Genomic DNA, 27,390 nt, shown 5'->3' with positions numbered 1-27,390 from the left:
CAACGGCCAGGCGTGGTGGTTCATGCCTGTAATCCCAGTGCTTTGGGAGGCCAAGGCAGGCGGGTTACCTGAGGTCTGGAGTTTGAGACCAGCCTGGCCAACATGGAGAAACCCTGTCTCAGGCCGGGCGTGGTGGCTCACGCCTGTAATCCCAACACTTTGGGAGGCCGAGGCGGGTGGATCACCTGAGGTCGGGAGTTCGAGGCTAGCCTGACCAACATGGAGAAACCCCGTCTCTACTAAAAACACAAAAAAATCATCCAGATATGGTGGTGCATGCCTGTAATCCCAGCTACTCGGGAGGCTGAGGCAGGAGAATCACTCGAACCCAGGAGGCAGAGGTTGTGGTGAGCCAAGATCATGCCATTGCCCTCCAGCCTGGGCAACAAGAGTGAAACTCCGTCTCCAAAAAAAAAAAAAAAAGAAACCCTGTCTCTACTAAAAATACAAAATTAGTAGGGTGTGGTGGCGCATGCCTGTAATCCCAGCTACTTGGGAGGCTGAGGCAGGAGAATTGCTTGAACTTGGGAAGCAGAGGTTGTGGTGAGCCGAGGTCGTGGCATTGCATTCCAGCCTGGGCAACAAGAGTGAGACTCCCTCTCAAAAAAAAAAAAGGAATGTAGCGTCTTGTACATTATTGACCTGGGGGTAGGGGTGAATTCGGGATTTCAGGACACTGCTTCAGAGGGCATCCTGACTCCCTCTCGGCCAGGTGAGACCTGGTGGCAGGGCCCCAGCGGCTGCCTGGGGACCAACCACCCGGCTGAGTGCCGGAGCAGCCAGCTCTGACGTCCGCGACCAGAAAGGACGCCAGATGCTTCTGTTGACGTTGACAAAGGGCTTTGCCAGGAGGCTCAGGCCCGCCTGCGGGCTGGTCCCCATCCGTCCTCTTAGACCCCGCGAGGGTGATGCAACCTTCGCATACTGCCGTTGCGAGGCTGCCAAGGCCGCCTTCTGCGCGGGAGGACTGACCCCTGGCGGCCGACGCAGACATTGCGGGCTTGGTGCTCGGACTCAACTTCTGAGCTGTGTTGCATCAGCCAACGGGCCCTAAGGAAGCTGAATAAGGCCTCAGGCTTCCTGCCACCCTGCAGGCCGGGAAGTTGGGAGGTGTGGCGGGTGGGGTGAGGGGTCCGAGTCCCATGGCCTAGGACGTTCATTTCTCCGAGGCTCGGTCTCTCCTCTGGTGGGACCATGTCTCGAAGAGCCCCTGGCTTGGCTTCTGGAGCTGGCGGCCAGGTGGGAGCCCCCAGGAAAGCTACATCGGCTGCTGCTGAGCCGAGCTCTCCTGAACCCGGCCTGCGCTGCCCCCAGCGCACCTGGACCACAGACCCAAGTGATGTGATATGAAGAGGGAATGAAACGCTGACAGGGAGCGCTGGCTCACGTCTGTGATCCCACCACTTTGGGAGGCCGAGGTGGGTGGGTCGCTTGAGCCCAGGAGTTTGACACCAGCCTGAGCAACATAATGAGACCCCATCTCTGTACAAAATATTACAAAATTAGCCGGGCGTAGTGGTACACGCCTGTGATCCCAGGTACTTGGGACGCTGAGGCGGGAGGATTGCTGGAGCTCAGGAGACACAGGCTGCACTGAGCCGAGATCGCACCACCGCACTCCAGCCGGGGAGACAGAGCGAGACCCTGTTTCAAAAGAGAGAGAGAGCGAGAGTGAGAGCGAGAGGGAGAGAGAAAGAGAGAGACAGAGGAAGAAGAAAGAAAGAAAGAAAGAAAGAGAAAGAAAGAAAAGAAAGAGAAAGAAAGAAAGAAAGAGAGAGAACAGATTGCCACTTGCTACTTTAAACATACTATTACCAAGGAATGTATTGGCAGACCCGGACCATTTCTGACCCTTGACTCCTCCTGTCCAGGGCTGGGAGTGGAGAGTCAGAAATGGGGACCTGGTCAGGGCAAGGGGGCAGATGCTCGGCTCACGTCGTACCTGGTAATTTAGAAATGCAGCAAGTCTAGTCATGTAGATCTCTGGCTTTCTGTCTCGTTGCTTATTCTTTTATTATTATTAAATGAATGTTAATGTGGAAACGCCGTGTGCACGTGGGCAGAGCCAACCGTTCATGGGCAGTGTGCTTGTCGCCCCCTGCCGGCCGGCTCCTGCCCTGACCTGAAATATCCGCATCTCCGTCATGGTCCCCCAGAGCCACCAGGAAGATCAAGGAGCCAGGGCCACCCTCACGTTGCCTTGGCAACAGCATCGGTGATCAGACTCTAAGGCAACTGGGACCCATGCGTGCTCCCCGGGGGAGGCTGCAGGTTCACGTCGGTGTCCGGGTGAGTATGTCCCCTAACCATACTTCCTGGAAGGCGGGAGTTGGCTTCTAGGCACCCACCCGCTGTATCCCAACCTCTGCGCAGCACTGGCATCACGGGAGGTGCTGTTTTTGGATAAATCATGACTGACATGAAAAGATGCGCCACCTCCTGGCCGGCGTGTGGTGCTGTCCATGCTCTGGATTTTGGCCACAGCAACACCCGTCCAATGGCTTCTCATGGCTGTTAGAGTTTACGTATCCCTGATAGCACACGTTTGCAGAGAAATGTCCATGACTTTTTTTGTTTGTTTGTTTTGAGACGGAGTCTCGCTCTGTCGCCCAGGCTGGAGTGCAGTGGCACAATCTCGGCTCACTGCAAGCTCCGCCTCCCAGGTTCACGCCATTCTCCTGCCTCAGCCTCCCGAGTAGCTGGGACTACAGGCACCCGCCACCACACCCGGCTAATGTTTTTGTATTTTTTAGTAGATACGTGGTTTCACTGTGTTAGCCAGGATGGTCTCGAGCTCCTGACCTCGTGATCTGCCCGCCTCAGCCTCCCAAAGTGCTGGGATTACAGGCATGAGCCACTGCACCCAGCCAAGAAACGTCCATGACTTATAAAGTCGTTAGTCAACAATTTCCCCATATCCAGGGAACATTTGAGGGACTGGGGTGCCAGGCACGTTTTCGAGGGCCCCACACAGAGTGTCTGGCAGCAGAGAGGGGAGCAGGAGGCCTCCACAACCTCTCAGTAATTCCACCTGCACCTTGCTTTTGCCTTGGGTCAGTTTCCAGCAGCTCCCTGGAAAAACCAAGTTTGTGTTTTTACTTTCAGTGTTGACCATGTTTCCAGGTCCCCGGTTACAGCAGTCCCCTCTGCTCCACCCCAGGCTACAGCAAAAAAGAAAAAGAGAGAAACATAGGCAAATATGAGATATGAATCAGAGTGAGATCCAACAGCAAATTCTTTTTTTTTTTTTTTTTTTGAGACAGGGTTTCGCTCTTGTTGCCCAGGCTAGAGTGCAATGGCATGATCTTGGCTCACTGCAACCTCTGCCTCCCGGGTTTAAACAATTCTCCTGCCCCAGCCTCCCAAGTAGCTAGGATTACAGGCACCTCCCACCATGCCCGGCTAAGTTTTGTATTTTTAGTAGAGACGGGGTTTCACCATGTTGACCAGGCTGATCTCGAACTCCTGACCTCTGGTGATCCGCCCACCTTGGCCTCCCAAAGTGCTGAGATTACAGGTGTGAGCCATTGTGACTCGCTCTGACAGCCAATTCTTTTTTTTTTTTTTTTTTTTGAGACGGAGTCTGGATCTGTCACCCAGGCTAGAGTGCAGTGGCGCAATCTTGGCTCACTACAACCTCCGCCTCCTGGGTTCACGCCATTCTCCTGCCTCAGCCTCCCGAGTAGCTGGGACTACAGGCACCCACCACCACGCCCGGCTAATTTTTTGTACTTTTAGTAGAGATGGGGTTTCACCGTGTTAGCCAGGATGGTCTCGATCTCCTGACCTCGTGATCCGCCCACCTCGGCCTCCCAAAGTGCTGGGATTACAGGCGTGTGCCACCGTGCCCGGCCTCTCTCCCCGCTTAAGAAGGTACTTTGTAATATTCTCCCCGTACCCTTGTGAATGTACTTTGTAATATTCTCCGAGCCCTTGAGAATGTACTTTGTACGCCTATCCCAAACCTGTAAGAATTAATGATAATCCCACCACCCTTTGCTGACTCCTTTTTCTGACTCAGCCCGCCTGCACCCAGGTGAAATCAACAGCCTTGTTGCTCACACAAAGCCTGTTTGGTGGACTCTCTTCACACGGACGTGTGTGACACAGTGGTGTGATCTTGGCTCACTGCAACCTCCGCCTCCCACGTTCAAGCAATTATCCTGTCTCAGCCTCCTGAGTAGCTGGGATTACAGGCACACGCCGCCATGCCTGGTTAATTTTTTGTATTTTAGTAGAGACGGGGTTTCACTGTGTTGCCCAGGCTGGTCTTGAACGCCTGAGCTCAGGCAATCCACCCACCTTGGCCTCCTAAAGTGCTAGGATTACAGGCGTGAGCCACCGTGCCCAGCCTAATTGTTAGTATTTTTTAGTAAAGACGGGGTTTCGCCATGTTGGCCAGGCTGGATTTGAACTCCTGACTTCAGGTGATCTGCCTGCCTTGGCTTCCCAAAGTGTTGGGATTCCAGGTGTGAGCCACTGTGCCCAGCCTTCATTCACTGTTTATCAATCATTTATTTTATTTTTTGAGACGAAGTCTTGCTCTGTTGCCCAGGCTGGAGTGCAGTGTCGCAATCTTGGCTCACTGTAACCTCCGTCTCCCGGATTCAAGCAATTCTCCTGCCTCAACCTCCCGAGTAGCTGGGATTACAGGCATGTGCCACTACACCTGGCTAATTTTTTTGTATTTTTAGTAGAGATGGGGTTTCACCATATTGGGCAGGCTGGTCTTGAACTCCTGACCTTGTGATCCGCTCGCCTCGGCCTCCCAAAGTGCTGGGATTACAGGCGTGAGCCACCGCGCCCAGCCCACTTATTAACATATAACAAACAGTCCAACATTTTTGTCCTGGGACATAAAGGTGAATAAGACAAGGCCAGAGGGAGATTAAAATCTCCTGGAAGAGAGCTACAGCACATGAATTATCATAATACACTAAGTTTCTAGACTATTCTCACTACCATAAAAGGAAGGGCTGTTAGTAGGAACATCCTGACTTACTTGGAAATCAGATAATAGGATTGTTATTTCTGGCATGTCTTTAAAATAGTGGACAGCAGTGAACCTAATGCTTCAGCCGAGCGTCCTAGTATAAACCTGGGCATGCTTCTTACAACATAGCAACCCTCGGGTTCTAGCGTAGATGTCTCTGCTGCATTTCACCTGCTCTGTGGTAATGTATCATTTACTAGTGTTGCCAAGAATAGGAGGAGGTGGTTAGCTCTGCGCTCAGAAGGAAGGTTTCAGGACCACATTTCCGTGAAATGTAAACATCTGGCCTTCTCCAGATGGTTCATGATGACAGTCTGTGTAGGAACAATGAGAAAAAAAAGCCCTTCTTTTTTAGAATTAGGGGGTTTCAGTGCGAACTAGTTCCATGGCTAGACAGCCAGAATTTCAGGGGTTACCACTGTGAACCCTAAGCATACATTTTTTTTTCTTCTTTTTTTCTTGAGACGGAGTCTCGTTCTGTCGCCCAGACTGGAGTGCAGTGGCGTGATCTCGGCTCACTGCAAGCTCTGCCTCCTGGGTTCATCCGATTCTCCTGCCTCAGCCTCCCGAGTAGCTGGGATTACAGGCGCACACCACCACGCCTGGCTAATTTTTTGTGTATTTTTAGTAGAGACGGGGTTTCACTGTGTTAGCCAGACTGGTCTCAAACTCCTGACCTCGTGATCCGCCCGCCTCAGCCTCCCAAAGTGCTGAGATTACAGGCGTGAGCCACCGCGCCTGGCTAAGCATACACTGTTGACTATGGGATTATCAGGCTGGAAAACAGCTCGTTCCTGGGTTAAGAAGCCAGATGCTCAAAACATTGACAGTATAGGATTTAAAAAATCTACTTACTTTGAGAATCATCAATGTCTTGAAGTATTTGGCCAAGGAGTTTTACTCTCAAAAACACATTTAGCAACAGGTTTGCCTGCTTTGATTGCTGTATTTCCTCTGGTCTGGCATCTCTGATGACTGCATGCAGGAAAGCAAGGTTTTGGCTATGTCTGGGTAGGGTCGGGGAACACGCCCACTGGGAGACAGACGCAAACCTGCAGTCTCACATGGGGAGCACACAAGGTCCATGGCTTCCTCAGAGCCAATCATTGGCTCACAGTTGTTGACATGATGTGAAAAGCTGTTTCTAGCCGGGCGCGGTGGCTCACACCTGTAATCCCAGCACTTCGGGAGGCCGAGGCGGGTGGATTATGAGGTCGGGAGTTCGAGACCAGTCTGGCCAACATAGTGAAACCCCGTCTCTACAAAAAATACAAAAAAATTAGCCGGGTGTGGTGGTGTGCGCCTGTAATCCCAGCTACTCGGGAGGCTGAGGCGGGAGAATTGCCTGAACCTGGGAGACGGAAGTTGCAGGGAGCCGAGACTGTGCCACCGCACTCCAGCCTGGACGACAGTGCGAGACTCCGTCTCAAAAATAAATAAATAAATAAAAATAAATAAATAATGCTGTTTTCTAGTTTGCAGTTAGCATTTCCAGCATAGCTTCTATCTTCTGTTCCATTTTCTGTGCTATTTTCTAGGTTTTGGTAGTTTCTTCTTCCCTATCTTTGCATCGGATATCTTACAGAATGTTCTTAATCTTCACGTGCTTCTTCTGAGATCAGTGATAAAGAAGACACGGATACTGCAAGAAGGAAGGAGGCCCTCTGCACGACACTAAGATGAGTGACGCCACAGCACGGACCTTTGCTCAAGATCCGTCAGCAGGAAATACCCGCCAAGTGCCAAGAGTGCTGGCATGCAGCAGAGAAGGCTGTAAGTGACTGTGAGATTTCCTTCATTATACTCATCTGTATTTTCCAAATTTTGAAAATGAGTATATATTAATTACACACTAAAAAACATCATTTACACCTGTAATCCCAGCGCTTTGGGAGGCCAAGGTGGGCGGATCACTTGAGGTCAGGAGTTCGAGACCAGCCTGGCCAACATGGTAAAACCTTGTCTTTACTGAAAATACAAAAAAATAACCAGGCGTGGTGGTGGGCACCTGTAGTCCCAGCTACTCAGGAGGCTGAGGCAGGAGAATTGCTTGAACCCAGGAGGTAAAGGTTGCAGTGAGCCGAGATCACACCACTGCACTCCAGCCTGGTGACAGGGTGAGACTTCATCTCAAAACAACAATAACAACAACAATAACAAACTTCATTTACCTGGGTGTGATGGTTCACGCCTGTAATCCCAGTACTTTGGGAGGCTGAGGCAGACAGATCACTTGAGGTCAGGAATTCGAGACCAGCCTGGCCAACATAGTGAAACCCTGTCTCTACTAAAAAAACAAAAATTAGTTGAGCGTGGTGGTGCAGATCTGTAATCCCAGCTACTTGGAAGGCTGAGGCAGGAGGATTGCTTGAACCCAGGAGGCAGAGGTTGCAGTGAGCCAAGATCATGCCGCTGCACTCCAGCCGGGGCTACAGAGCAAGACTCCGTCTCAGAAAAACCTCCCAAAAACCCACCATTTAAAAACGAAGCAATGCTGTCTTTTAAGGAATATGGTAGACACAAATAACATCAGAAAGGCATCCGAAAGCTAATAAGGAATTACCAAGTCAGACCTTAACGGAAAGTAGCAACAAAAACAGGCCACTGGGCTCTGAGACAGCTTTTAGTTTCACGCATGAGCCGGTCTTGCCATACTTACCTTTGGTTTTGACAGCCCCCAAGGGCAAGAAAAACATAATCAAATCCAAGGGTGTCCAAGGTGGGATCTAAGAGAGAACTCCCCAGATTAAGCCAAGATTTCAAGAGTTCTGCCCCAAAAGGGTAAGATTGAAGCAGGTCTCACCCTACCCCCCATGACCTGAGGAACCACAGAAATCAGCTCAGTGCTATGGGAGACAATCTCACAGCCTGGCCAATTTTTATATTTTTAGTAGAGATGGGGTTTTGCCATGTTGGCCAGGCTGGTCTTGAACTCCTGACCTCAGGTGATCTACTCACTTCCGACTTCCAAAGTGCTGGGATTACAGGTGGGAGCCACTGTCCCTGACTGTAGGATTCCATTTTGTAAAACCCTAGAAAAATGGAAACTAATCAAGAGTTTTTTATTTTATTTATTTATTTATTTATTTATTTGAGCCTGAGTCTCGCTCTGTCACCCAGGCGATCTCGGTGCGATCTCAGCTCACTGCAACTTCCATGTCCCGGGTTCAAGCGATTCTCCTGCCTCAACCTCCTGAGTAGCTGGGATTACAGGTGTGTGCCACCATGCCCAGCTAATTTGTGTTTGTAGTAGAGACGGGTTTCACCATATTAGCGAGGCTGGTCTTGAACTCCTGACCTCAAATGATCTGCCCACCTTGGCCTCCCAAGGTGCTAGGATTACAGGTGTGAGCCATCACGCCCAACCACATTTCTTTTTTTTTTTTTTTTTTTGAGACAGAGTCTCACTCTATTGCCCAGGTTGGAGTGCAGTGGCACAGTCTTGGCTCACTGCAACCTCTGCCTCCCAGGTTCAAGCAATTCTCCTGCCTCAGCCTCCCGAGTAGCTGGGATTACAGGCATATGTCACCACGTCCAGCTAACTTCTGTATTTTTAGTAGAGATGGGGTTTCACCATGTTGGCCAGGCTGGTCTTGAACTCCTGATCTCAAATGATCCACCCACCTTGACCTCCCAAAGTGTTGGAATTACAGGCATGAGGAGCCACCATGCCTTGCCACGTTTCTCTTTTTAATAAAACCCCCAACCTTCTCTTTGTTCTTTGGACATATTGAAGTTCATCCCAGCCTGTGGATATGTCTCAAAATATAATTCTATGATTCCCATACAAGGTGTTTTGTTTAGAGATCCATCTCTATATTTTTATTTGACCTTGATAGTATTTTTTTTTTTTTTTTGAGATGGAGTCTCGCTCTGTCGCCCAGGCTGGGGTGCAGTGGCGCGATCTCAGCTCACTGCAAGCTCTGCCTCCCGGGTTCACGCCATTCTCCTGCCTCAGCCTCTCCAGCAGCTGGGACTAAAGGCATATGCCGCCATGCCTGTCTAATTTTTCTATTTTTAGTAGAGACGGGGTTTCACTGTGTTAGCCAGGATGGTCTCGATCTCCTGATCTTGTGATCTGCCTGCCTCGGCCTCCCAAAGTGCTGAGATTACAGGCGTGAGCCACTGTGCCTGGCCAGACTTTGATAGTATTAATACATATTAAATTCTACACTTTAATTTATTGTTTTAATTAGAAGAACATCACTTATTGCTTTATGCTATGACATTGGAAAATCGGCTGGGCGCGGTGGCTCATATCTGTAATCCCAGCACTTTGGGAGGCTGAGGCGGGCAGATCACGAGGTCAGGAGATCGAGACCATCCTGGCTAACACGGTGAAACGCCGTCTCTACTAAAAATACAAAAAAAAATTAGCTGGGCATGGTGGCGGGCACCTGTAGTCCCAACTACTTGGAAGGCTGAGGCAGGAGAATGGCGTGAACCCAGAAGGCGGAGCTTGCAGTGAGCCGAGATAGCGCCACTGCCCTCCAGCCTGGGAGACAGAGGGAGACTCCGTCTCAAAAAAAAAAAAAGAAAAAAAAAAAGAAAAAAATTGGAAAATCTTGATGAAGAAGACGGGACACATGTTTCCAGGTTTCCAATTTGGAACTTCAAGGCTGACAAATTCCATACTCATTTCTCATCATCCCTTGAGGCCCCTCCTGAGTGGGTGGTCCTTCTCATAGGGCAGGGGACAACTGTAGATCCCTCTTGCTCCTCAGCAGCCACCTGCCTCACCCCAGCCACCTGTGCACACTTGAAATATATACAGTTTATTGTATATAAGCAACACATAGATAAATCCCTGATTATAGTTGGAAATCTTATTATTCCTCTCTCTGGAATGGATTCAAAGAAGTGGGAAATATTCAGTAAGGCTGGCATGGTGGCTCACGCCTGTAATCCCAGCACTTTGAGATGCCCAGTCGGGTGGATCACTTGAGGTCAGGAGTTTGAGACCAGCTTGGCCTACAAGGTGAAACCTTGTCTCTATAAAACATACAAAAATTAGCTGGGTGTGGTGGCAGATGCCTGTAATCCCAGCTACCTGGGAGGCTGAGGTAAGAACTTGGGAGCCGGAGGTTGCAGTGAGCTGAGATTGTGCCACTGCACTCCAGCCTGGGTGACAGAGTGAGACTCTGTCTCAAAAAAAAAAAAAAAAAAAAAAAAAAAAAGCCTTTGTGTTTTGCTTTTTTACTTTCCTAAGCTTTATTTTATTTATTTTTAGTTTTTATTTTTTTGAGATGGAGTCTCACTCTGTCGCCCAGGCTGGAGTGCAATGGTGCGATCTTGGCTCACTGCAAGCTCCGCCTCCCGGGTTCATGCCATTCTCCTGCCTCAGCTTCCCGAGTAGCTGGAACTACAGGCGCCCGCCACCACGCCCGGCTAATTTTTTGTATTTTTAGTAGAGACGGGGTTTCACCATGTTAGCCAGGATGGTCTTGATCTCCTGACCTCGTGATCCACCCGCCTCAGCCTCCCAAAGTGCTGGGATGACAGGCGTGAGCCACCGCACCCGGCCTCTTTCCTAGGCTTTATTATTGTTTCACTTGATTTTCCCAAGAATCCTGTGTAATAGGTGAACTAGTTCATTATTCCCACTTTCCTGCTGGGAAACGTGCAAAGAGCCACGTAATCCATACCGCACTTGGCAGAACCTTCCAATCACATTGATTACTTGTGGTGAGGATAATTAGAAGTTAGCATATTTTCCTAAAATTTAATCTATTATTAATAGATTTTTTTTTCTCTTCTGCACTTCAACTTGAAGGCAGCAGAGGGCGCCTGATCACACAAAAGATACACTCTAAAAGTCAGTGATAGATTAAAGATAATCCATTAAAGTTTCAACAACGTGAATTTTACTAAAATAGAGACTTGTACTTAATCTTTTGACTATTTTAGGATCTGATCTCATTTTAGATGTTCTATTCCGTCTTTCTCAGTATGAGAATTTCAATCTCACGTAAATCACCATGACACCTATAATCCAAGAGCCTTCTAATTTAGCTTCAAGCTTCTTTCAGATAATAAAAGTATTAAACCCCGCATCCACCAGATCCTCCTAAATCTTCAGTAGGTCATACGCTCTCCCTGTCTCCGGCCTGAAGTGGACACCACTGTAATGTACTGCAGCCAGATGTGCTGTGAATGAAGAGCCTTTTTGCTTCAAGTGCGTTGCCTCAGGTTTACCCAGGATTTTTAGAAAAATATTAAAGGATTAGGTATGTTCTTAATGTCATAGTACACTAGAGGGGACAGAACTATTTCCTGAGAGCAATAGTGAGGATTTAGCCTTTTGTAGTTTGTCATGGAAGATAAACATGCCTGGATGCCCAGGCTGGGTTTCTGTGAAATTCTCCAGCTCCTTTCTGCTCAGCTCCTAACCGGTTTTTTTTCTACCACCACACAGGTTTCCTACAAGCAGTGCTGGAGACCATGGTGGCCTTCAACCAGTGCTATCTTTTCTTCTCATTATTTCCCCAAATTTCATTTTTCTTCTTACAGAACTAGGTTTATGGATAAGGCTTGGAGTGGGTTGGAAAATCATTCCTCCTCGGCTGCTCAGTGACTAGTCATTGATTGGATCTAAGGTAACTTTTCTTGTTTTTGAGACAGAGTTTCGCTTTTGCTGCCCAGGCTGGAGTGCAATGGCGTGATCTCGGCTCACCGCAAACTTTGCCTCCCGGTTCAAGCAATTCTCCTACATCAGCCTCCTGAGTAGCTGGGATTAAAGGTGCACACCACCACACCTGGCTAATTTTTTTTGTATTTTTGTAGAGACGGGGTTTCACCATGTTGGCCAGGCTGGTCTTGAACTCCTGACCTCGTGATCTGCCCACCTTGGCCTCTCAAAGTGCTGGGATTACAGATGTGAGCCACTGCGCCTGGCCGAGTTAACTTCTTTTTTTTTTTTTTTTTTGAGACGGAGTCTAGTTCTGTTGCCCCGGCTGGAGTGCAGTGGTTCAATCTTGGCTCACTGCAACCTCTGTCTCCCAGGCTCAAGCCATTCTCCTGACTCAGACTCCCAAGTAGCTGGGATTACAGGTGCGCGCCACCACGCCTGTCTAAGTTTGTATTTTTAGTGGAGACAGGGTTTCACCATGTTGGTCAGACTGGTCTCAAACTCCTGACCTCAGGTGATCTGCCTGCCTCGGCCTCTCAAAGTGCTAGGATTACAGGCGTAAGCCATCACACCTGGCTGGATCTAAGATAACATCTTTTTTTTTTTTTTTTTTTTTTTTTTTTTTGAGATGGAGTCTTGCTTTGTCGCCCAGGCTGGAGTGCAGTGGTGCAATCTCGGCTCACTGCAACCTCTGCTGCCTAGGTTCAAGTGATTCTTTTGCCTCAGCCTCCTGAATAGCTGGGACTACAGGTGGGTGCCACCATACCTGGCTAATTTTTGTTTTTGTATTTTTAGTGGAGACAGGGTTTCACCATATTGGCCAGGCTGGTCTTGAACTCTTGACCTCGTGATCAGCCCGCTTCAGTCTCCCAAAGTGCTGGGATTACAGGCATGAACCACCACGCCTGGCCTAAGAGAACTTTTAAAGGCTGACTCACACACAAAGTAATAAACTAGATTATTTCCTGATTTATGCTTTCCCTTTGCCAAATTTTGGCTTGTCCTTGTCCTTAATTTGCCTTATTCCTTGATTACCCGTCCAAAGATGACAACTTCTAAGTAGTGATAAGCATTTTTACTCTGCTCTTTCAAATCATAACATTCCATGCACTGCAGATGATTTTGCCATTTCTTACGTAATTTGAGGCAAATCCTAGAGTACAGTTTCCTAGCAGGCATTTGGATCTTACTCATCTTTATTTCTCAGGCTCCACAAATTGAGTACCCTTTCAGGGTGCTATCATTAGCTCTAGCCTACCAATGAAGAAACAAAAGTCCTCCATGTTAGGACATTTGAGGACATGCCCTTAGTACCTAACAGTGTCTGGCACATTTTAAATGGGAAGGTGGAAGGGGCAGCCTTTTTTTTTTTTTTTTTTTTTTTTTTTTTTTAAGATGGAATTTCGCTGTTTTGCCCAAGCTGGAGTGAAGTGGCTTGATCTCAGCTCACTGCAACCTCTGCCCCCTGGGTTCAAGCGATTCTCCTGCCTCAGCCTCCCAAGTAGCTGGGATTACAGGTGCCCAAAACCACGCCTGGCTAATTTTTGTAGTTTTAGTAGAGACGGGGTTTCACCATGTTGGCTAGGCTGGTCTCGAACTCCTGACCTCGTGATCCACTCACCTCGGCCTCCCAAAGTGCTAGGATTACAGGAGTGAGCCACCGCGCCCGGCAGGGACTGTCTTACTTAGGGTCTGCAAATCCTTATAACTATGTGAAATTTTTTTTCTGGGAAAAAAGCACTCATTTGATTGGTCTGAGGAGAAAAAATGGGGCCAGCCCAAGAGTCGCCCACTTACTTCTACACAGGGCGAAGCAATGTGCCTTAACAGGGGGCACGTGCACCCGGGAAAACTCAAGAGAAAATTAGCCGGGCGTGGTGGGCTCCTGGGGTCCCAGCTACTCCAGAGGCGGAGGTTGCAGCGAGCCGAGATCGCGCTACTGCACTCCAGCCTGGGCGACAGAGCAAGACCCTGCCTCAAAAAATAAAAATAAAAAATAAAACTCAGAGGGCACGTCTCCTAGGACACGGGGACAGGCTAGGTGGGGGCACAGGGCGTGAGAATTGGCGAGCATGGCCGGGGTATGTCAGGCCGGGGCTGCCATCTTTTTTGTTTTTTGAAACAGGATCTCGCTCTGTCGCCCAGGTTGGGGTGCAGGGGCGCATTGCTGCCTGGAACTCCTTGACTCAAGCGATCTTCCCGCCTCACCCTCCCGAGGAGCTAGGACCACTGGGCGCGAGACACCACGCCCGGTTAATTTTTTTTTTTTCTTCTGTAGTGACTGGGGGTGGGGGGTGGTGTCTCGCTTTGTTGCCCAGGCTGATCTCGAACTCCTGGACTCAAGCGATCCGCCCGCCAAGGCCTCCCAAAGCGCCAGGGTTACAGGCATGAACCACCGCGCCCAGCCCGGGGCCGGTCATCTTCTCCGGGGCCTTATGCAGAGTCCGAGGACGGAGCTCCAAGACTGAACCTCGTAAAGGGCCCAGCCGCACCTCTAGCCGGAAGCGGCTCGAACTCGGGGCCGGAAGTGACTCCATTTCTGTGCGCCGAGCTCCGCCCCCACGAGCACCTGTTTCCGAGCGGAGAGCGCGGGCCGTTTCCTCTCCTGGTGTCCCGTCGCGGCTTGGGACCCGGCAAGATGGGCAAGAAGGGCAAGAAGGAGAAGAAGGGCCGCGGCGCGGAGAAGACGGCCGCCAAGATGGAGAAGAAGGTGTCTAAGCGCTCGCGGAAGGAGGAGGTGAGCGGGTCAGACCGGGCGTAGCGGCCCGACGTCGCGGCCGTGCAGCCTCGGCCGAGTCCCTGCGCCCCCTGGGGTTACGGGTCGCCGTGGGAGCCGCGCCGGCCCTGCGGGAGAGCTGGAGGCCGTAGGAACTGCCCCGGCGCCGCGTCCGGGCAGCCCAGACGGGGCCCGCCCCCTCCTGAGTCTCCACGTGTGTCTGTCCGTTTCTCGGAGCTGCCCCCTTTAACGTGCTTGCTTTTCTTAGTATGGTGTCACGGGCGTTTTTCTGCGTTTCCTCCCCCTCCTCCCTTCTCCCTTTCCTCTCCCTCTGAAGGGAGGCTGGGTGGTGAGAAGAGGGAGGGGTTTGGCATAGGAAGACCTGAGGTTGAGCCGGGGGCTGCCTCTGCAAGATGTGTGGTCTGGGAGTAAGACTCTTCACTTTTCTGAACCTTACTTTTCTTTCAAAAGAGGGCAAATAATCATCACAGCAGCCCTGAGGAGTGAGCAGCAGATGGTTAAGTGAAGAAGGCACTGGAGCCACGGGGTATCCCGTAGCAGCTGATGGCGGCCATCACGGTTGTCTTCTTCCCTCTGGTCCTCAGCCCGGGGTCTGCAGGAGGATCCGTCCTGACCTTAGGGTTGAGTGTTCTGCGGCTGCTGCTCATGGATTCCCTAACCGGGGGCAGTTTTATGGCCTGCCGTGCGCCAGGCACAGCTCCCTGGGCTTTACTCCTCACGACCAGGTCAGTTCCGTAGCACTGGTATTCCCATTTGACAGGAAGTCAGACCAACAGGTGAACCATGAAGTGGTATGGAACTGGGATGTGACCAGATGTCCTGAATCAGGAGCTCTTGACCACATTCCTTTGTCCCTTTTCTTCCTAAGTCATTGATCTCTCCATGTCCTCATCTCTTACATAATGGAGTTGGACTTTTCCCTCACACTCCTCTTAGGCTCTTTCTTTTTTGTTTTTTTTTTTTTGACAGAGTCTTGCTCTGTCGCCTAAGCTGGACTGCAGTGGCATGACCTGCTGGCTAAGGTTGTGGCACAGGAAGTCAGTTCATCTGTGTGGTATCTTCAGAATGGTGCTTGGCAGAAAGTAAGCAGTCAGTAACCAGCTGTTAGCTGCTTTCTGCTTTTTTTTTTTTTTTTTTGAGAAGGAGTTTCACTCTTGTTGCCCAGGCTGGAGTGCAATGGTGTGATCTCAGCTCACTGCACCTCCGCCTCCCAGGTTCAAGCGATTCTCCTGCCTCAGCCTCCCAAGTAGCTGAGATTACAGGCGTGCACCACCACACCCGGCTAATTTTGTATTTTTAATAGAGACCGGGTGTCACCGTTTTGGTCAGGCTAGTCTGGAACTCCCGACCTCAGGTGATGCGCTTGCCTCGGCCTCCCAAAGTGCTGGGATTACAAGCCGTAAGCCACCTTGCCCCGCCAGTTACCTGTCATTTTTACTCATCTCCATGTGTCCCTCCAGTACCCAATACTAAGGTGATTGTAACGGTAGCTTCCCTTAAGAGAGAGAGCCTGTCAGGCCTGGGGTTTGTATGTTATCTTAATGAACCCTCAAAACAAACTTTTAAAATAAGTGGGCATCTGATTAGGCTAGACCCACAGAGGATCATCTCTTTCTTAAATTCAGCTGTGTCTGTAATGCAACCTAATCACAAGAGTGGTATCCCATTCTTTCACAGTCCTGGCAATTATTGGGGGAAGGGTTGGGGACAGTTTGGAATTCTGCTCCCATAGAACTCATGTATCAGGTCACCTGGTTCGCACCTTCACTTGGTCCTGGCCTCTGCCTGTCTTTCCAGCTGTCTCCCTGGGCTCACTCCAGCCACAATGTCTTTTAGTGTCTCAAACATGCCAAGTTGTGTCTGTGGTCTTACCTATACCCCAACCATACTCCGTCTGACTCGTCTTTTCAGCATTTAGCTTATTGTCACTTTGGAGAGGCTGTCACTGGCTAGGCTACTGGCGTCACCCAGACCCTACCACCTTGCTCTCCTTCAGTCACCCAATGATGATGAGGTTCAGCCAAGGTTAAAGACCACTCTCTTTAAGTAGCAGCAGCAAAGCTTTCCCGGTACACAGACGTTAGTATTTGAACTGTTTGTTTAACCTCACTGAGCAAAAAAAGCAAGTTGAAAGAATATACAGTATGATACCATTTAATGACATTTTATTTTTTATTTTTATTTTTTTTGAGATGGAGTCCTGCTCTGTCACCCAGAGCAAGTGTCGCAGTGGCATGATCTCAGCTCACTGCAACCTCTGCCTCCCAGGCTCAAGCATTTCTCCTGCCTCAGCCTCCCGAGTAGTTTGGGACTACAGGTGTGCGCCACTGTGCCCGGCTAATTTTTGTGTTTTTTAGTAGAGATGGGGTTTCACCGTGTTGGTCAGGCTGGTCTCGAACTCCTGACCTCAAATTATCCACCTGCCTCGGCCTCCCAAAGTTGGAGGATTACAGGCATGAGCCACTGTGCCCAGTTCATTTAATGACATTTAAAAATGTAAAACAATACTATATGTTGCTTAGGGATACACATGTGTAATAAAAGATTGAAGAAAAGCGTGAGACTAATAAGCATCGAGTTCCAGATAGTGGTTACTTGAGGGAATGTGTGGGTGGGTACATGTGGGTGACACTTTATTCCTTACCCTGGGAACGGTACACAGGAGTGTCTTGGATAAAGTTCTGTTAACTTGTGTGTTTTAAATATTGCATCGTTTAGAATACTAAGCAGTGTACCCTGCTGACGTTCACCCTGAGATGAGAGGTGGACTGAAGGAAGCACGAGGTGGGGTGTGGCAGGCTGAGGGAACCTGGCGTTTTCATTAAAGGAACGGAGAGGATGCCGGTGTATCTTGGAGAGTGAGGCCAGGTGGGAGGTGAGGTTGGAGAGGTGGGTGTGGGGGAGGGAAGATGGTCTGCAGGTGTGTGTAGTTGCAAGAAGGACACTGAAGGCTAGAAGGAACTTGAAATGCCAGGCTCGGGTGTGGATGGGGGTGTCTCGTAAATGTTGGGAAATGGGCACTGGGACTGAGGCAGGAACACTGGGTTCCAGTGCTGCCCTCTGTGTGTCACATCAGTACCTGGAGTCACTCTCGATGGTAGTAAAAGTTGAGACCTTCTTACATGAATATACTGCAGCTGGTATTTGCTGAGCCCTTGCTGTGCAGGCAGTGTTTTAACTAGACACAAGTCTTGCTCTGGTGGAGCTCATATTTTATTATTTTGTTGGGGCGGAGGAAACAAATAAGCAAGAGAAATATGTCAGACACTGCTCAGCAGACAGGAAGGCAGGCAGGCGCGACGGCCCAGGCCTGGGCGCTGAGAGGTGCTGAGGGTGTCTGCAGTGAAGTCACGATGGGCTTGTCTAAGTGGAAGTTCTTGTCGGACACTGCTCTGCAGACAGGAAGGCTGGCAGGTGCGACGGCTCGAGCCTGGGTTATGAGAGGTGCTGAGGGTGTCTGCAGTGAAGTCACAACGGGCTTGTGTAAGTGGAAGGTCTTGCAAAGGGAGCGTTAAGGGTGTGGAGTGAGATAATACTTGGTGCACACATCTACCCTTTAAGCAAACTGCCTTTGAGGTCAAGCTCTGGTTACTTTGGAATGTGTCAAACTCTGCATTTCCAACACAGGCACAGTATGTTGCAGTTCACAGACGTGACTGAGCCCAGTCGAATCACACTGACTGGAGGAAAGCTGAGCGGGCTGTGGCTCTGCGGCGGGTCCTGGGAACAAGTCTCACGTGTGCCTGCTTGCTTGCCCTAGGAAGACCTGGAAGCGCTCATAGCCCATTTCCAGACACTCGATGCCAAGAGGACTCAGACTGTGGAAATTCCGTGCCCCCCGCCCTCACCAAGGTGAGCAAGTAGCATTTTTCATATTGTATGTTTCCTTTTCTTCTATACATTGAAAAACTGCTTTAAATAGCACCAGGTTTCGTAAATGACCAGGCACTTGGGACATTTTCATTGTTAAAACCTGTTCTTGGTCACTTTCTGCTGAAGAACTGGAATGAGGCTGTAGAGGTTTACTGCCATGGAACCTGGGAGCAGGGCCTCCAGGACAGCTGCTGCCTCTGGGCTCTGGTGCCAACTTTGAAAGCTCCTCCACTGGTCATGACGTGGGGATGAAAGTTTTGCCCCAGTGAGCTTTTCTTTGGTTCTTAAGGTATTTTAAAAGTGCGTACTGTAGGCAGAAAGCTGAAAATCACTGTGGCTTTTTGATGTGTTTGTAATGCTTTCAAATTCTCATGTGAAAAGTTTGTTAAACATAAATTGAGTATAAGCCATTTTAAATGGATTTGAAAATAACGTAAAAACGTTCCGAGTCTGTAGGATTTCATACACGTGTGGGATGAGCTGGAATGAGAAATGATTTATTTCCCTCAGTAGGAGATTAACCTTGCAGGATTTACCCTTGTAATAAAGCTGCTGCAGGCCCGAGTGGAAGCCGGGGTTCAGCCCATCGGGAGTGGAGGGTCACAATTGTGCTGCGTTTGCATTAATGAGGCACATGTGATGGCTCTGATGCCCAAGTCCCACCCACCGGCCTCAGAGGCAGGGTTATCATCACCTGCCCAGAGGTGGGAGGAGCGCGGTGATCAGCCCCTGCGCAGAGTGAGTGGTGTTGGAGCCACTCCCAAAGGCCAGTGTCCTTCCTGGTTTTCACTTCATGTCCATTAGGATTTGAGTTTTCTTTTTCCCTTCAGTTTGCATGTTGCCCTCAGGGCCAAATGTAAGTTACACATGGTAAATGTACTTTTTTTTTTTTCCTTTTGAGATGGAGTCTCACTCTGTCACCCAGGCTGGAGTACAGTGGCGCCATCTTGGTTCACTGCAAGCTCTGCCTCCCGGGTTCACGCCATTCTCCTGCCTCAGCCTCCCAAGTAGCTGGGACTACAGGCACGCGCCACCATGCCTGGCTAATTTTTTGTGTTTTTAGTAGAGACGGGGTTTCACCGTGTTGGCCAGGATGGTCTCGATCTTCTGACCTCGTGATCCGCCCGCCTCAGCCTCCCAAAGTGCTAGGATTACCGGCGTGAGCCACCGTGCCCGGCCCTGTAGAGACATTTTTTTATGTTGTCCAGGCTGGTCTTGAGTTCCTGGGCTCAAGTCACTGTACCTGGCCTTTTTCTTTTTTTTTTTTTTTAATGATATTTTAGAATTTTTCCATAAGTAATGTTGCCTGAAAGTCAGATTTCATGTCAGGATATAATTTAAGGTGTTGGCAGTTCCCTGGGTCAGCCGGAAATGCTTCCTAATAGGAGGGAGCAGTTATCCTGAGATTAAGATCTTTTGCTTGGTAACCTTAATAACTTCCAACTTCCTATTTCTCAATCATATTACTTTAAAACCTTGTGAGAATGACCAGTTTCTAAATGAGCATACCGTCAGGATTGGCTCTGACGTGACCTACCTGGAAAATGGGGGCATGACACCAGCTGCCTCAGTACCTCACCTGCCTGTGCGGCGGAAACACCTGGGCTGGTGCCGCTGGTGGCTGGGTGGGGGCCTCAGTTTGGGCCCCGTGTAAATCGTTTCTGAAGTTGTGTTTGGTGCTTTTCTGCAGAAAATCAATAGGTATTCAGTGAGAAAAGATTCAGGGTCAGAGGAATTTGGGAAACACTCTTTATTTTTTTTTCTGAGATGGAGTGTAGCTCTTGTTGCCCAGGCTGGAGTGCAATGGCACGATCTTGGCTCACTGCAGCCTCCCAGGTTCAAGTGATTCTCCTGCCTCAGCCTCCCGAGTAGCTGGGACAATAGGCATGCGCCACCACGCCCGGCTAATTTTGTATTTTCAGTAGAGACGGAGTTTCTCCGTGTTGGTCAGGCTGGTCTTGAACTCCCGACCTTAGGTGATCCACCCACCTCGGCCTCCCAAAGTGCTGGGATTACAGGCATGAGCCACCATACCCGGCCTATTTATTATTTTTAAAAAGTTTTTTTTTCTTCTTTTCTTTTTTGAGACGGAATTTTGCTTTTGTTGCCCAGGCTGGAGTGCTATGGCGCAATTTCAGCTCACTGCAACCTCTGGAGTCAGGCTGGCCTCAAATTCTTGACCTCAGATGATCCAACTGCCTTGGCCTCCCAAAATGCTGTGATTACAGGTGTGAGCCACTGCCCCCGACCTAAAAAGTTTTTTTTATTGTGGTAAAATGTTTAACAAAATTTGCCATTTTATTTTATTTTTGTTTGGTTTTGGTTTTTTTGAGACAGAGTTTTGCTCTTGTTGCCCAGGCTGGAGTACAGTGGTATGATACCGGCTCACCGCAACCTCCACCTCCCAGGTTCAAGCAATTCTCCTTCCTCAGCCTCCCAAGTAGCTGGGATTACAGGCATGCGCCACCATGCCTGGCTAATTTTGTATTTTTAGTAGAGATGGGGTTTCCTCACGCTGGCCAGACTGGTCTCGAACTCCCCACCTCAGGTGATCCGCCCGCCTTGGCCTCCGAAAGTGCTGGGATTACAGGCATGAGCCAATGCGCCTGGCCAAAATTTGCCATTTTAATCATTAAAACTGTGCAGTTCAGTGGAATTACTTCATGCCGCTGTGCAACCATTAGCACTATCCAGTTGCAGCATTGTTTTGTCACCCCAAATAGAAACTCTAGACCAACCTTGTCTAACTGGTGGCCCAGGACAGCTTCAATGCAGCGTGACACGTATTTGTAAACTTTCTTAAAATATGATGAGATTTTTTTTTTAAAGCTCATCAGCTATTGTTAGTGTTAGTGTATTTTATGCGTGGCCCGAGACAATTCTTCTTCCATTGTAGCCCAGGGAAGCCAAAAGATGGGACAAGTGTCTAGAACCTTCAATGGTTGCTCCCTGTTTCCCCTCCCCCAGCCCCCTAGTGACTTCTGGTCAACTTTCTGTCACTGTGAATTGGCCTATTCTAGGTATTTTGCGTAAGTGGAGTCACAGAAGTGTCTTTTTGTGAGTGACTTCCTTCACCTGGTATGTCCAAGTTCATCAGTTCTGTGGCATGTGTGAGAACTTTATTTCTTCTTATGGCTAAATCCTGTTCCGTCTGTGGGTATGCCACATTGTGTTTGTCCACTCATCTGCAGACCAACACTTAGGTTATTTCTACTGTTTGGCTTTTGTGAGGCCGTAATGAGCATTGCATACAGGTATCTGTTTGAGCTAATGCCTGGGAACGAACTGCTGGATCATGTGGTGATTCTGTGTTTAGCTTTTAATACTGGTTTCTTTCCTGCAGAAATTCCCAGCCTATGACATGTTTCTATGCAAATAAATCCCCAATAGAAAATAGAGTTCTCAGATTTCCCAAACTCACTTGACCTTGAAACCTGTTTTTCTTTTGAGAAACATCTTTTGGAGTTGGCATTATGGAGCACGCCTTGGGGAACGCCGTCTTAGAGGACTCTGAAGGGAGGATCTTTCACAGTGATTTGCCATATAGTCACTGTGTCTTTCATTACTTTCAACTGAAGTGGCCCTATGTATTTATTTATTTATTTTTTGTTTTTTTAAGACAGTCTTGCTCTGTCTCCCAGGATGGAGTGCAATGATGCAATCCTGGCTCACTGCAACCTCTGCCTCCCGGGTTCAAGCGATCCTCCTGCCTCAGCCTCCTGAGTAGCTGGGATTACAGGTGCCCACCACCATGCCTGGCTACTTTTTGTATTTTTAGTAGAGACGGGGGGTTTCACCATGTTTGCCAGGCTGGTCTTGAACTCCTCACCTCAGGTGATCTGCCCGCCTCAGCCTCCCAAAGTGCTGGGATTACAGGTGTGAGCCACCGGGCCTGGCCCATAATATTATTATGTAATTTCCTTGTAGCTCTTCTTTTGTTCTCATGTGAAATAAATAGAAAGTTTTTTGTATTTTCTAGATGGAAGATATCTGGCATGTATATTGAAATACTTACATATGGACTTTTTTTTTTTTTTCAGATGGAATCTTGCTCTGTGCCCAGGCTGGAGTGCAATGGCATGATCTCAGCTCACTGCAACCCCCAACTCCCAGGTTCAGGTGGTTCTCCTGCCTCAGCCTCCCAAGTAGCTGGGACCATAGGCACGCACCACCATGCCCAGCTAATTTTTCTATTTTTAGTTGAGACAGGGTTTCGCCATGTTGGCTAGGATGGTCTCGATCTCTTGACCTCGTTATCTGCCTGTCTCGGCCTCCCAAAGTGCTGGGATTACAGGCATGAGCCACTGCTCCAGGCCTAGTTACTGGACTTTTTAGAATGGTTTTGAGGTGATTTGACAGGATAGGCTCTTAAAAGAGGACAGTTCTGAGGTCCGGGCACGGTGGCTCACACCTGTAATCCCAGCACTGTGGGAGGCCGAGGTGGGCAGATCACTTGAGGTTAGGAGTTTGCGACCAGCCTGGCCAACGCAGTGAAACCCCATCTCTACTAAAAAATACAAAAACTAGCCGGGTGTGGTGGTGGGCACCTGTAATCCCAGCCACTCGGAGGGCTGAGGCAGGAGAATTGCTTGAACCCAGGAGGTGGAGGTTGTGGTGAGCTGAGATTTTGCCATTGCACTCCAGCCTGGGTGACAAGAGGGAAACTCCATCTCAAAAAAGAAAAAAAACAAACAAAAAAAACAGTTCTGGAACATTTGATACATCAGTAGGGGCATCTGGACTTATTCCTGCCTGGGGAATTTTTTTTTTTTTTTTTTTTTTAATACAACCAGACACTGTGTCAGTCCAGCTCCATGGTTGTCCTTGGAGTGTGGCCCTGGGCACTGGTAGGGGGGTTGGTGTTCAAGTGGCACCTTTGCTTCCTTTCTCGATGCCAGGCTCTCCTTTCAGGAAGTGTAGAGGCAGCCAGTTTGTGGTGACAGAGGATTCTGTGAGGAAGGGGATAGCGCTCAGGTGGGTATCGGGGGTGATCTTGCTGACCTGCCGCTTGTGTGTCTTGTAGGTTAAATGCCTCCCTCTCGGTTCATCCTGAGAAAGATGAGTTAATCCTTTTTGGAGGTGAATATTTCAACGGCCAAAAAGTAAAGTATATATTTTTTTCTTTTCTTCCCATGTTGCATGAGTATCATTTGACAGAAAGTTAACTTAAGACAGTGACATCAAATATGCGTTAGCCCCTTCACCCCCTTGTATCACGCGCTTGAGCCGTCAGGGCTCATGTGAGACGTCGCCAGGATGGTCCAGGCCCTGGCATGACTGTTGATGACTTCAGTGCTCCTGGGGTCTCTATTCCTGGGACTTAGGCTGAGGCCCAGCTCTGCCGTCATCACTCTTGGTGGGCGCACCCCTCTTTGTGGTTGTCTGTGCTGTTCTTCCTCCCAGCGGGTTTCCAGGTTTCACACTCAGCTTTCAGGTTGTCTTAAACACGGAAAGTGCTGATAAATTTTAGGGCTAATTTTTATTTTTGAGCAGGCCAGTAAGACCTGTGTTTCACAATTGTGTGTGAAACACAAAAGCAGGAGCTCACCTTCCCTGCAGCCCGGGATGGGCCTTGGGGGTTTGACTGCATTTGTCCATCTTCGTCTCTCAGTTTTCGTGCATTCAGAAACTAGGCTTGATTGGGTACAGTGGCTCCCAAATGCCAGCACTTTGGGAGGCCGAGGTGGGCATATCACCTGAGGTCAGGAGTTTGAGAGCAGTCTGGCCAATGTGGTGAAACCCAGTCTCTGCTAACGATACAAAAATTAGCTGGGCGTGGTGGCGGGCGCCTGTAGTCCTAGCTACTCGGAGGCTGAGGCAGAGAATCGCTTGAACCTGGGAGGCGGAGGTTGCAGTGAGCAAAGATTGCGCCATTGCACTCCATTGTGGGCAACAGCGAGACTTCATCTCGAACAAAACAAAAACAAAAAAACTAGGCTGGAATTAGGAGAATGACCAGTCCTAATAACAGCGAGGGCTTTCAGTACCTTCCAGATTGATGGGCCCGGTGGGCGTTCGGTCGTTTTCATTGTGTCGTCATCCCCAAGGGCCCCGGGGACCCAGCCCATGGCCTCCCTGTGCTGGTGTGGTTTACATTCCTTTAGCATGTCAGTTTCCCAGGGAATTGTCATGATTAAGATTGTTCTCACCACTTCCTTGGAAGCGTATCATTTGTGACACTGACATTCTTCTTCCTTCCTGTAGACTTTTTTGTATAACGAGCTCTATGTCTACAATATCAGAAAGGACACCTGGACCAAAGTTGACATCCCCAGTCCACCTCCGAGGCGCTGTGCTCACCAGGTAATGTCAGCGCTGACTCTCAGTCGTCCTCCCTCTTCCCACGCGAGAGTCTGGTAGACACATGGAGAGTTGATAGGTGACAGGCAGCTGGTGCGGAGGGGCTGGGCCCTGTAGATCGCCTGGTTCTGCTGTTTGCTCACTTGGATTCCTTACTCAGCTTCTTCACTGTGAGACGGGGAGGAGAACACCTGCTCCCCAGGTGGCGTGAGGATCACATGAAATATTCCGTGTAAAATAGCTCGTGTCGTTCCTGGTGTGTCCCAGCCACTGGCAGAATGCTCACTCCCCCTAGGCCCACGGTCTGGACTAGATGATGAAGACAGGAGAACTGGATGTTCGGGAAAGGTGTGCATGGTGGAAGGAAAACAATTGTTTTAGCGGAAACGAGTTGTAAAGGGATCACAGAGAAGTGGCACTGACTTAGCACGTGGTTAGCTCGTTTCCTACCCAGGAGAGCAGTGTCAGCTGTCGCCCTCCTGTCAGGGAAGGGGCTTCCAGAGTTAGACATTCTGTAAGCTCCGTAAGGATGGGAACTCTGTCCTTGTCCATTGTTCAACTCTGTGACAGTTGGGCTCGCACAGAAAATTTGAATGAGTGCCTGCCTCTCCAGTGCAGAGAAAGATCATCGCATCAGGTGACCACAGCATGATACATGCATTCCTGTGCAATATTTGCTTCCCCTTTTGCTGATTCTGTGCTTAGAACTCACCTGCTAATGAAGTTGGTTTGGTGAGGAGGACCTGCCTGCCTGAGCTGTGTGAACATCCCGTGCAGATGCAGGCTTGCAGGCATTTGGGCTGGTTTAAAAATCAGATTTGTATACGCTTGTATTTGTTGTTGTTGTTGTTGAGATGGAGTCTTGCTGTGTCACCCAGGCTGGAGTGCAATGGCCTGATTTCGGCTCATTGCAACCTCTGACCCCCAGGTTCAAGCGATTCTCCTGCCCCAGCCTCCTGAGTAACTGGGATTACAGGCACCCCTCACCACACCTGACTGGGATTGTATTAGGTGGCTAAGGTGCCTTCTACATTTGAATCTTTATTTTATTTTTTTGAGAGGGAGTCTTGCTCTGTCTCCCAGCCTGGAGTGCAGTGGCATTATATCAGCTCACTGCAACTTCCGCCTCCTGGGTTCAAGGGATTCTCCTGCCTCAGCCTCCCCAGTAGCTGGGATTACAGGCACATGCCACCATGTCCGGCTACTTTTTTTTTTTTTTTTTTTTTGAGATGGTGTCTTGCTGTCACCCAGGCAAGAGTACAATGGTGTGATCTCGTCTCACTACAACCTCCGCCTCCCGGGTTCAAGCGATTCTCTTACTTCAGCCCGCTGAGTTGCTGGGATTACAGGCACCCGCCACCACGCTTGGCTAATTTTTTTTTTTTTTCTCCTTGAGATGGAGTCTCGCTCTTGTTGCCCAGGCTGGAGTGCAATGGCGCGATCTTGGCTCACTGCAACCTCCGCTTCGTAAGTTCAAGAGATTCTCCTGCCTTAGCCTCCCAAGTAGCTGGGGTTATAGGCGTGTGCCACCACGCCTAGCTAATTTTTTGTATTTTCAGTAGAGACGGGGTTTCACCATGTTGGCCAGGCTGGTCTCGAACTCCTGACCTCAAGTGATCCACCCACCTCTGCCTCCCAAATTGCTGAGATTACAGGCGTGAGCCACTGCTCCCAGCCTGAGTGTCTGGATTTTTTCACCTATCAGACAGTGTTGCATTTTGTCCTGAGGTGATTCAGTTCCTTGCAGATCATCTTGATCTTTGGATGCTCTCTCTAGGGCTGGCTTAGCCCTCAGTGGTGGCCTTTCTGCAGTCTCTAGTGAACGACCTGTGTGGTCAGTGACATCTTTTCACCTCGTCTGGTTGGAACTCGCCTGTTTCCAAGCCCTGTGTAAGCTCTGATAGTTCTCAGCATCAGAAGATGCTTTTGTCTTCACAGTGGTGGTTCCTTGGTCTCACCCTCCCAGGGTGCAGTTTAGTGTACAGAGACTCCAGGGGACGCCCCCGTGCAGATTTCCAGGGCTTTTTCTCCCCTAGCTTCCTCTCTCCAATGCTCTGCCCTGCCACTTTTAGCTGCCTCTGCGTCCCTGAACGCCAGTCCTTGTCTCCTCAGCTACGCAAGACCACCTGCCCTGCCTGTGCCCCTTGTCCCTGCACCAGGGAAGAAGCTGCCTGCAGGGGCTGGAGTCATGGGTCAGGGCTGCGTGGCGTGTTTCCTGGCTCTCAGGTTCGCAGTCCTGCACTTCCCGCTTCCTGTTGTCTGGAGGTTGTTGCTTCCTAGATTTCGTCTGGTTTTTTCCTTGTTGATGGTGCGGAGCTAACGTGGTACAGGTTGCTCCATCGTGGGCAGGAGTAGAAGTTTTATCTGTGCGTCTCCATAGTTTTAATCTTCCCTTGAGTCATATTTATTTTTTTCCCTGGTGTTCATTATCTTTGGGGCGTAGGCTATACGAAGCTCTTAGACTGCTGATCCGCCTGCCTTTGTGGTCCTCTGGGTCGGACTGGTTCGAGCCTGGGATTGTAACTAAGATGGAGGAAAGGATGTTAAAACAGTGCTGTGGGCTGGGCATGGTGGCTCATGCCTGTAATCCCAGCACTTTGGGAGGCCGGGATGGGCGAATCACAAGGTCAGGAGATCGAGACCATCCTGGCCAACATGGTGAAACCCCGTCTCTACTAAAACTACAAAAATTACCTGGACGTCGTGGCGCGTGCCTGTAATCCCAGCTACTCAGGAGGCTGAGGCAGGAGAATCGCTTGAACCAGGGGAGTTGGAGGTTGCAGTGAGCCAAGATCACGCCACTGCACTCCAGCCTGGTGACAGAGCGAGACTCTGTCTCCAAAAAAAAAAAAAGAAAAA

General features: G+C 49.5%; 1 protein-coding gene across 11 annotated transcripts in view; it reads left to right on the top strand.

The window, feature by feature from the left end:
- The first annotated feature begins 842 nt into the window (after window positions 1–842).
- Window positions 843–27,390, top strand: part of KLHDC4 (kelch domain containing 4) — an 80,358-nt gene continuing 53,810 nt past the window's right edge. For 2 of the 11 annotated variants that reach the window (XM_008974297.6, XM_055100217.2), the window contains exons 1-6: window positions 1,871–2,289; window positions 6,532–6,766; window positions 13,747–14,358; window positions 18,119–18,210; window positions 23,255–23,333; window positions 24,436–24,534. In XM_008974297.6, coding sequence (XP_008972545.1) covers window positions 14,260–14,358; window positions 18,119–18,210; window positions 23,255–23,333; window positions 24,436–24,534 — 369 coding nt within the window. In that variant the 5' untranslated portion in view covers window positions 1,871–2,289; window positions 6,532–6,766; window positions 13,747–14,259. Of the gene's footprint in view, window positions 1,419–1,870; window positions 2,290–6,531; window positions 6,777–11,503; window positions 11,590–13,004; window positions 14,359–18,118; window positions 18,211–23,254; window positions 23,334–24,435; window positions 24,535–27,390 lie in introns of those variants that run through there. The other 9 variants (XM_055100220.2, XM_063598053.1, XM_063598052.1 and 6 more) reach the window with 9 other exon arrangements.

This window comes from Pan paniscus, chromosome 18, assembly GCF_029289425.2.
Source record: "Pan paniscus chromosome 18, NHGRI_mPanPan1-v2.0_pri, whole genome shotgun sequence".
In the NCBI taxonomy this organism is placed as follows: domain Eukaryota; kingdom Metazoa; phylum Chordata; class Mammalia; order Primates; family Hominidae; genus Pan; species Pan paniscus.
Note: the sequence above shows the minus strand (reverse complement) of the source record. Positions and strands in the feature narration are given on the sequence as shown.